We start from the raw sequence: 10918 nt of genomic DNA, 5'->3' as shown, positions 1-10918 counted from the left end.
TGTGTGGCTGGCCAGGGGGGTAAGGGGGTGGGGACGAGGTATGTTTCTGTGGTGACTTGTTTATAAGAAAGGCTCCCCCCCACCAAGAGTGAGGATTACATATACAGTCTCCTACCTGCATGACAAGATGGTTTAATCATCTGCTATCCCTCCCCTCCCCCCACCAGCCGCTTCCCAGCCTAGCTTGGTTGGTGATGGTAAAAATCACTGCCCAGCACCAGTAAAAACACCCAACAAACATGGTCTGTGGTTTCAGAACCACGGCGGCGGCGGGGGAGGCGGGTATGCGTAGGCAGGGATGTAAGGGACAGGTCAGGAAATAAATGAATGCACCATAAGCTGCTTCTTCCTCTTTTCCTTTCTTTTCTTTCTTTTTTTTTTTTCCGAAAGAAAAAAGCCCACTGGAATTGTCTAAACTGCAATGTAATCTCTTGCTCATTTAAAAGATCTCATTTTCTAATCATGTGCTTTGAGACATTTAATACTATTTCAATTATGCAGAGGAAATAATATAATTCCTTTATTTGAAAAATGATACTGAACCTCAGAGATCAGTTAAATCTACTGCTGGAATGGGGATTCTTTTTAAACTGTGTTGTTCCCTCTCTTCAAACAGCTGTAGCTGTACACAGATGGAAAAACATTTGGTCAGAAAGCAGCAAATTAGTGTTTTTCAGGACAGAATTCAGTTCCCGCAGCTCCTGCGTCTCTCCGTTCAGCTAGATTTTATTTCTTCTTTGCGTTGACATTTTTGCAGACCCAGTTCATGCCGTCCTTAGAGGGAAATGAGCAGAGAAAGGCAGTGTTAGTTGTAAGAAAGGCACCACACACTCAAGCTGGGGTGGGGAGTGGGGGGCCCCTAGGTCCTCTCACCCCAACCCCGAGCTCCAGGGAGTTTGCTTGGCCCAGGGGCCCACCTGGGTGACCAGGGACAGTGGCCTCCTGGGGAGGAGAAGGGGGGCCTCTGAGAGCACAGGAAGAAGATGGGAGGGGGAGTGCCCAGTGTGTGAACTTGAGATGGGTCCTCAGGAACTCCCTCTGAAAAAATAAACACATCTGCCTGGATCCAAGGCCTGATTGAAGAGCTATCAGAGATTCCAGCCATTTTTGGCTTTTTCTAAAAGCTGACCTTTGCCAGGGCATTAAATTCAATAAGCCACCCTTCTGGTGCCCCAGTGTGTTTACAGTGTGACAGTGTACACTTGGGTTAAATTAAATTTTTTCGGAAAAACAAACCGACTGCAGTGTGTGTTACTAGACACACACTGGGGCAATGCGCCTTATTTCTCTTTGTGCAGCACTACACACAGGTTTCAAAGGGTTGGCTTGATTCTTGAAGCTTTAAGCACTACCAAGCTGAGGGACTGGGGAGAAGGTTCCCTTAAAGGCACAGTGACCTTGAAAGTGTCCTCTCTTAGAAGGCTGGAGAGGGACGGGGGTAAAAAATCACACAATGCCTACAGCCACCTGGCAGGCAGCATGCTTTCTCATGGATGCCAGGCCTGCCAGCGATGACCTCCTTTTCAACCCCCTCTGGAGCCATCCCTGAATGCTCTCCCTTTCCCCAGAGCCTCTCCGACCTTCAGGGGTGTGCGGAGTTCCCTTGGAAGCCCAGAACAAAATCAAAGAAGGCTCCGCAGTTAATCCCCTTTTTCTGCATCTGTGACACCTACTCGCAGTTGGTCCCGGCTGCATGTGCCCATCTCAGGGCATACACGACATGCAGAGCCCACATTTCCTGGGACCGTGGAGCTAGGAGTTGAACCTGAACAGCTGAGACAGCTTAAAGTAATAAATATCAGCTGACACCCTTGGCCATTCGGGGCATTAATCCCGTAAACAATACATCACTGCAAAACAACCAGCAGGCATCCTATCTCCTGGCTAATCTGACCATAACCTGAATTTACAGTGATTAAAACTCTGCCAGTTGCCATCAGAGCACTTGGGCAGGAGAACCAGATAATCCATTGGCTGTCCCAGGGCAGACCTTAGGGCGTTTGCCAAGATGTGGCTGGCCACTGCCCAAAGCCCAAAGGTGGACAGCACCTGGCAACAGTGGGGGCAAGGGTAGGAGGATGCCGAGGTGGGAGAAAGGTGGACTCCCAAAGCGTCTCCAGTTACAACTGGGTCAGCTACTTACTGTGAAAAGCGGAGGCCAATTTTAAGACCATCTTATGAAAAGGATTAATTTAAAGAGAAGCATGTTTAATTTTAGTAGCTAATTGGTTTCCAGGAAAAAAAAAATGATCACCTGCCAGGAGACAAAAAAGATTTTACAAATAAAAGAGAGTTGAAGGAGATAACCATCTTCCCTTTGCCTTCGAAGCTGAACAGCTCAGCACTTGTGCAGCCCTTTCCACCTTCAGGAACCCTGACAGACACTATCCAAGGTGTGCACCTCGGTATTTTCTCCTCTAAAGAGACTTGCAGATTTTATCAAATCGTCCACTCAGAGAAATCGAGAACTGTGTTCCCACACTACACGAATGGCAATTTTTCCTCTTGGTTTGTGGCTGATTATTGGTGGTGGTGGCGGGGTTCTTTTATTATATGTTACTGAACATTAATGCAGCCAAAGAGATAGGAAAAATATTTACTCAGCTGCAGGAACCCAAAGCAGCATGTGGAGGGTGAGGGGCAGCTTCTTCCTGGGTATCTGTGATGGGGGTGGAGGGGATTTAAACCACCGAGCCCTGCTGCGAGGCAGTGTCTTCCAGATGTGAGCAAGGGCCGGGGGTGGCAAAGCCCTTCCCAACACAGTCTGGCCAACAGAGGGCGCTCAGAGGTCAGTCCCCACGAGCTGACCTGCCGGGCCCTGGGTCTCCACAGCTGCCGACTGTAACCTGAAGGAGTGTGGGAGGCCTGGGGAGATTAACAGGGCCCGAGGCCTGTGGCTGCGCTGGCTCTCGGAGGCTGCCCTGGTCCGAAGTGTCCGGAGGTTGGGGAGTGGTCCCTTTCCTGTCGTTACCCCGAGAACCTGAGCTGGAGGTAAGAGGTGTCGGGGAGGCTGTAGTTACCGGGGATGAGGCCTCTTCAGTCAAAGCAGGGACAAGCTGGGCCATGTTGCCCCCTGGGAAGGAAGGACAGTGGTGGTGTCCGGGAGCCCTGCGACGGGGGCCGGGTTGGACTGGCCTGAGGTTGTGTTTACAGAGCCTAACGTGGTATCCGGGTGCCAGGCCTAGAGCAGACAATGAATTTGTATCTTTGAAATGAATCCTCGTAACAACGCTGTGGAGTAGGTACTGTTATAACATCCACAGTCCGGAGGAGGAAGTGGGGACACAGAATCATGGGAGGCAGAGGCAGGCCATGAACGTGGCCACAGCTCCCGCACCCACACTCTGCAGCTAGCGCCCCAGCTCGGCGAACGCGCTGCCCGAGACAAGGCGGGCATTGCCCTGTGGCTGGGTGGGAAAGGGAGCAATCCTGCTTTGTCCTCATGGGCTTCTTGCTGATACGGGGCCAGAACCCCCAGCTAGGCACCCTGCACGGCTGTGCGGCCGCTCGGAAGGTCTCAGAGGCTGTTTTGGTCACTTAGCTCTCAAGATTCCCGGGCTGCAGGTAGAAGCCTGCACGCGTGTCCCTTGATGCGAGATCCCCGCAGATGACTGTCTGCCAGACCACCGCCTGCAGGGGCCGCGCCCCTCGGAGAAACGGACGAGAGACCCTCCACTCCACAAGTTCACCGGTGCACCCCATGGCCCTTGCCTGAATTTGGTAAGGCTTTGTTTTTTTGAAAACAGACGACGGAGGAAAGGTGACTGTCTACCTGAAGTAGGTTACTGCTGTCTCTGCCTCCAGAGAAGGAAATGAACTCATAGGTTTGTTTAGTGGTTGAACCTTTATTGTTAAAAACTCGTTTGACCAAATTTCCGCACATTTGATCTTTGTCCTGGGATGACCATCTTAGGGCAGGTGCAGTCCTCCCCCGCACCCCCTCCTGATCAACCTTGCTGAAACCCAATTTGAATTGATTAGCTTCAGTTCAATAATAGAGACTAAAGAGAGTCCTTGAACCTCAAATACTGAGCTTTGTTTAGCATCATGGCAAAAGGAAAAAAATCTTACATTTTACTGTGTCCTGATATTATTCCCTATGATAAACACTGGGAAAAATACAAGGCTGTCCCTAATCATCTGGCTGGAAATGTAGGAGTCCCGTCCAAGACTGAAGGTGCAATGCCCCTTTCTTTTTTTAACTGTATTTGTGAGAAAGAGAGCATGCGCGCGCACAAGCAGGGGCGGGTGGCGGTGGTTTCAGGGCAGCAAAGGGAGAGGGAGAAACAGGCTCCCCATTGAGCAAGGAGCCCAATGCAGGGCTTCATCCCAGGATCCTGACCTGAGCTGAAGGCAGACACTTAACCGTCTGAGCCACCCAGGTGCCCCACAATGCCCCTTTCTATGGGAAGAGCGGCTTCTGACTACACTGCTCCTTTGAACTTGGTCTTTCTACCATGCATCCATCACTGTGGATGGTTGGAAGGAAGAAGCAGTAGCCATGGTTGGGTAGGCCTGGTTTTAAATGCCATGAGGACCACATGGTCACATGAGTAATTGCTTTAGGATGACGAGGTGCTCAGACCCCTGCTGAGCATCACAGCCTATCCCGTCATGCCACGGGGCTTCCAGGGTCAAGGAGCAGCTGGAGGCAGTGGACGTAAAATACTGCTCACTATTAATACTTTTTTTCTGGTGACAAAGGTACTGCACCAGAGAGGTAGCAAAATCACATGTTCTGAGTTTGCTTTCTTAGTCTACAGAGAGGTTTGAAAATTTAAAAATAACCCTGAGGTCTGACTTGTAGATAAGCAGTTCCATGTACACTGGAGTCAAAAATAACTGACGTCAGGCTTTAGAAAGAAGTGGTGAATATCATTTTTTAAAATATTGAAATCCTGTTTGCTTATTAAGGGCAAAGTCCCCTAGATCAAGGTTAAAAGAAACAAAACCCAAAAACTTGGCTAGTGCCTGTTTAGTGGCCATGTGCAAAGCGCTCATGGGGCTCAGGTTATTGGGGGTCCTTTCTGTTTTGGTGAGATGACTGAGCTGGCTTACTCCTGTTTGGAGCAGGAAGATGGGGAATGTGGAGAGATGTGGGAGAGAAGGTGAGCATCAGGTGGAGGGTACAGAGAGCAATCCGTAGGGAAACCTGCGAGCTCAGAGCTACTGGGGTAGGCAGGCCTCTGTGATGACTGAGGCTAGAGGCCAGGCCGAAACTGCCGATCTCTGCTTTGAAGGGAAATTCTAATCCAGTATAATTTTAATTAAACACATGGGGATTGTAGAGAAGGAATATCTTCAGCCACCTGAAACTGCGGGAGCAGAGGAGAGCCGTGCTAAGGGGTTCCAGTTCGGGTTTGTAAGTGGAAGAGGGATCGATTCCTCTATCTTTCTGTGGCTCTGAGCCAGATGCTTTGTTCATCATTTTCTCTACATGAAGGGGAAAGAAGAGCGTCCTGGAGTTACATGCTATGCACTGGGGCAGGACCGAGCCCCAAGGGGCCGGAGGGCGGCTGCTCTGTGTCTGGAAGGCAGTCTAGCCGAGGGGGCTGCAGGTTTCCCCAGATGTATTTCAGTTTCTCCTCTCTGCATTCAGCTACTTGACGTAACTGGGTCTTTTCTGATCACGTGTCTGGACTATGGACCTCTCGGCAGGACAGTTTCCAAGACTGGTGTCTCCTCCAGCTTTTAGTGCCATTTACCTGTGCTTGGCTCTTGATAGTTTCCTATGAAAACCTGCTTCAATCCCATATGGCTGGCCTCCTCCTCACCATCAATCAGCCAAACAAAGACCTGTTCTGAACTCTCCCGAAGCCTTCAGAAGCCCTTTTCCACACCCAGAGCAGGGGCTGTGGAAACACACAAACCACACATACTTATTTGCCTTCAGAAGAGCCAGGAGAACAAGAACCTCAGATCATTGCCCAGAATCACAAACTTCCATAACCTGAAATCCTGTGTTGCAGCTACTCCGCTAAGGAGAAGCGATGCATGTACCCTCTCAGTCTAGAGGGTTTGGCCCACCATCGCGCGGACTCGTGGCCGCTGCTCCGCTCACCTGCCCGACCGTGCCACATAGCGGTCCGAGACCCGTCTCACAAATGCGTTTAGATGGAACACATAGGCCCAAACACAATGCAAACAGGGACACTGTCTCTGAACACCTGAAACTGTAACAGAAATCCCAGGTCTTTTTAAAAAACCTTGGTACATTTTCTTTCAGGCTCATTAGAGCGGTGGGGCCAGATGTTACCTGACCCATTTAATGTCTGATCATCTTGGGAGGGTCTCCCATTACTGACCAGCATTCAGGGGGCGGTGGGTGGAAGAGTGGGAGGGTAGAGTAGGAGGATGAAATAGGGATAAGGGAATCCTAGTAATTATTACAGTATCCATGCCTGAAAGTAATCTTATGGACATTTTTCGAGTGACGTCTTTCATTCTGAGGAATAGTTAAAGCCTTAATTAATCCGAGTCATTAAAGGCCTACACTTGAACTAAGCAATGCAGGAAAAGAATTCCAAGTAAGTGACTCTTTTTAAAGTGAACAGTAAGAAACTGGCTGAGTGGGCAGGACCTCAGGTCAGAGGCATTACCTGAGGGATGGACATGGTCAATCAGTGCCTCACAGTGAAAAACGCATTTCCACAGAAAACTCGCCGACCTTTCTCCAGTCCCCAAAGGTTACCATTAAAGGACAATAGACGGCAGATTCCCTTCTTAATTAACATTTTTATTAAATAACCCATTTCAAATAATGGTTAAATTCTCTAAATTTATATCATTCTATTAACCATAATCTAATCTCATTAACCTTGAAATCCCAGTCTTAACTACCCAATTCTATACACCATGGTACTATCTACTAAACTAATTAAGTGACCTTCAAACTATTTCTCCTCCATATAAAATTGTTATTTTTCTTGTTCACAGTTCTTTGTTGTATCTCTCTTGATATCACTTCCTGTAAACCTGGTTGCTGAAGGGCCTGATCTGAGAAGAACTTTCTGCACAAAATCAAACCACACATGACATCTCACTTGATTCAAACTGGTTGATTTTAAAGCCCTCCCTTGCCAACCCCCACCCTCAGTCTGAGAGCTCACTGCCTCTTTTTTGGCATGAAGGGAACTCCACTTCCATGGTGGGTGACACAGTCACGAACACAGATCTCTCCACCCTCCTACTCTCTGCCAAACTGGACTGGGGCAGTGGGGCCTGCACTCAGGGCAGACAATGAGCAGTGCTCCCTCCCAATCTCCAGGCTCCTCTGAAGAAGCACCCTTGACTTGAATGCCAACACAGTAAATGCTGATTCTAGATAACTCTAGCCCTCCTTTTGACATCCCTAAGGCTGGCTGAAGAAAACAAGAGCCTCACTGTTAATTTCAGCTTTGCTTTTTCTTCCTTTCAACACTCTAGTCCAGTGAAGAAGATTACAGAGCTGTCAAGTCCCTTTTTCTCAGGAGTATGCACAAAACACGTATTTTCTCTAGTACTACCTTTGGAGTCTGCAACTCAAGACATTTTCTACTTTGCTTTCTAAAAATTTTTTAAGTTATCTACACCCAACATGGGGCTCAAACTCACAACTCCAAGATCAAGAGTCCCACACGCTACCAACTGAGCCACCCAGGCACCCCTGTTCTCTACTTTCTGTGTTTGTGTTCTAAACCATTTAGAGAAGCAGAATCCTCTTCCTGAAGTAGTTTGTACAACACAAGAAAGCTATTATCCTTTCCTGGGCCGCCTCCTCACCAAAATAACCTCAGGCCTCATGAATACCATTTTATGCACAATCCAGGGAGCTGCCTTAGGCAAAACTTGGGTTTCTTTTTTTTAAGTGAGAAGCTAAATAAAAAGATGAGAGTTTACCTATCAAAAACATGCTGGGCTGTAGTATACTCGTTGGACCAGCTTGTAAATTAAGCTGAAAAATGCAGTTAATTTGAAACCTGGTAGAAATATAATCACATATGTGACTGCAATTTTAGAGAGGAGGCTTGAGAAGAAAAAAACTACTTGTGTGATCAGTTCCTTTGTTGAGTGGGATTAGGGGAGAGAGGAAAGAAATTTTCAGTTTTTAGTTTTATATACTTGTATATGATTCACAATGAGGGAATATTACTTTTATAGCCAGAGTCTAGGACAGAAGGAAATACAAAGGCCTGACCCTTCCTGAACCTAAACCTCACAGAGACCCACAAAGCTCCAGCTGTTCTGGGGACGCAGCCGAGCACCTCTCTGGCTACCTGAGAGCCCCATAACGCGCACACGTGCATGGAGAGCTTCTGAGGGTGCAGGTACTGAGGAGCCTGGAGGAGGAGGCACAAGGCCAGTGTGGACTTCTGGGCCCTCGGATCTAGAGGCCAAGCACAGAAGCAGGCTCCAGCTGTTTGTGTAACAAAAAGAAAAAAGCCAAAGCGGCAAACAGATGGAACAACTGAGATAATTCTTGGAAGTGATTATTTGATTGAGATAAAAGCAGTCAGGCAGTTTTAAGACCAATCAATGTCAAATGTCTTAGGAGAGAGGGACGAAGAGCATTAGAAGGGAAATGGAAAGAGGCTGCAGGACAAAAATGGAGAAGCAAATCGCCCGAACCAAGTTGGGAGACAAGCAAACTGGCCATGTGGTTCTGACATCTGCCATATGGCAGTGGTGGGAAGACTCCCGTCCCTTCAGATGTTGCTAATCCCCTTCTAGCACCCTGGAGCAGGACTGTCTGCTTCTCGAAGCACCGGGCCACTTCCCTGGCAGGTACACCAAATGTTTAAATTGAGGCATGTCGGCACGCTGAGGCTCCAGAATAAAGAAGTAGCCCCACGTGTCAGCTGGTTCGAGGCTGCTTGGCGGGAAGCATCAGAGCTGAAATGGTTTCTCATTCTTTGAGGATGCAGGCTCTCAGGTAGCTGGGATACAACCATTTTCTGCCCTAAATTAATATCAAATAGGGGGGAGACTGTTCCTCTGGTTTATATTTCCTTGGTATAAAGCATGGGGCTTTCTGTCAGCAGAAGCCTCCCGGTGGGAGACCAACAAGAAGTAGCAGGAAAGAGACACCAGCCCTGAGGGCAGGGGAGTTAGCCAAGAGAAAAATCAAAACACTTCTAGGATAACTGGTGTGCACGACTGTTGACGGCTGTTACCTTGGGAGCACAAGCACTTAGCATCCATAATATTAGACACAACACAAAACCCCCAACCCAGTCATCAAAGAATCCTAGTTAGAAAGCATCTTCGAAGGTCTTCTGTTCTGACCTCCTACCCAGTGGGGTAGTTTGTCCCTCGTGTGGGGTGGTTCATCAGCCGCTTTCCTGGAATAGTTAATGATTATCAGATTGGTTGCTAAGTAAAAAAGAACCAAACTCCATGCCTTTCACATCCTGGAGCGGTTCGTCTGCCAATCAAAGGCTATTGGTTTCGTATCTTTTTCTATCTAGCTCAGCTCAACCAAGGAGACAGACTATGTTGGTTGGGTGCCATGTTGCCAGGTAACCAAGCCTTCTGGTAATCTCACCTGAACGCCCTCTCCCGTGAGAGCTGAGCAGGACTGGATCTGCCAGACGCGGTCGCGGATGGTGTGCAGGTTTAGTCCTTCTGCAATTTCAGAGGCAGGGGCTGCCGTGAGCAAATCCTGCTTGTTAGCAAAGATGAGCACTGGCACACAACTTAGCTTTTCTTCCTCCAGTAATTCAGCTAGTTCCTGGATCATTTCGGGAATGGATGGGAAGGGAAGGATGAAATCTATGATATTTAACCATGTACTTCCAACTAGAAAAACACAGAAGTGTTAAGCTGATCAACTAGCAACTTCTAAGGGCAATGGTTCTCAAACTTGAGCCTGGGGAAGAATTCCCTGGCAGATTCTTGGGCCTACCCCAGAGATGCTGAATTTGGAAAGTCTGAGGTAGGGCCAAGTAATCTGTGTTTCAACACACTCCACAAATGGCTCTGCCATGGATGCAGAGATCATACCCTCAGAAACACTGTTCAAAGGAGAACATACGTTGTGGACAGAGATTTAAAACTTACTCAAGGTTGGGATCTGCAAATGACTTTCAATGCATGCGCGCACACACAAATAGGACACACACATTTTACACTGAAAATAACAATGACTCTGGAGATTATAATAATGCTGCTTCATCAATCTGTACCTTCAAACCATGCATGCATGTGCAATGCATGTCATCAAACTCACACCCTAAAATAACCATCTTTAGTCTGTCTGGCCAAGTGTCTGATGTTCGGTTATTGCTTGGGGTCCTAGCTGTATGTTAATTCCGTCTGCAATCAGCATAGGAGATGGTGTGTATTTACTTATGGGGACCCACCTCTTCCCTACTCACATTTCTGCTGCTTGGGACACTTGAGCTGTCAAAGGGGACTGGGGGTTCAAGAGGCATATCATCCTACTAACACCCCTTACCTCTAAGCTCGTGTTTGGCATTGCTTCACCTGAGTGATGATACAGAAGTCATCGAGGTATGGAAAGCAGCTCTCAAACTAATTTTCAGGGAAAGGGGACATAAACATGAGGAATGCTACCTTTGGAAGGCCACCTGTGGCAGCTGAGGACACAGGCCAAGCCCCTGCACACCTCTCTAAAGAAGTCATTCTACTCCTTGCTTCTTATCAGTATACTCCATCTGGGTAAAATGGTGATGTCCACTGCTTCTCTCTTTAAAACCGTGTACACAAATATCACCGTGTAATCATGTTGACATGTACTGTGCGTGTGAAGCCATATTTGGGTTCAAAGTCTATCTCTTGGCTCAGGAACAAGGGCGGCTTAGTCTTGGCTTGCATATTTCCTCCCATCCCTTCAAATTTTTCAGAGATACCCTCGGATCAATTAAGCGGCTGTTGAAAATGTGCATAGAAATGACAAGTGAATTGTTCCTCTGGGTTC

At 47.9% G+C, this 10918-nt stretch overlaps 1 protein-coding gene across 1 annotated transcript in view; it reads right to left on the bottom strand.

The window, feature by feature from the left end:
• Positions 1-493: 493 nt before the first annotated feature.
• The window catches only part of ARL3 (ADP ribosylation factor like GTPase 3), a 35369-nt gene continuing 24944 nt past the window's right edge, over positions 494-10918 (bottom strand). The window contains exons 5-6 of the mRNA XM_004749366.3: positions 9524-9709; positions 494-774 (exon numbers count right to left, since the gene is read on the bottom strand). Of these exons, the coding sequence (XP_004749423.1) occupies positions 727-774; positions 9524-9709 (234 nt within the window). The 3' untranslated portion in view covers positions 494-726. The remainder of the gene's footprint in view (positions 775-9523; positions 9710-10918) is intronic.

This window comes from Mustela putorius, unplaced genomic scaffold (assembly GCF_011764305.1).
Source record: "Mustela putorius furo isolate JIRA1106 unplaced genomic scaffold, ASM1176430v1.1 tig00003909_pilon_pilon_pilon, whole genome shotgun sequence".
Taxonomy (NCBI): domain Eukaryota; kingdom Metazoa; phylum Chordata; class Mammalia; order Carnivora; family Mustelidae; genus Mustela; species Mustela putorius.
This window is presented reverse-complemented; position numbering and strand designations above follow the sequence as displayed.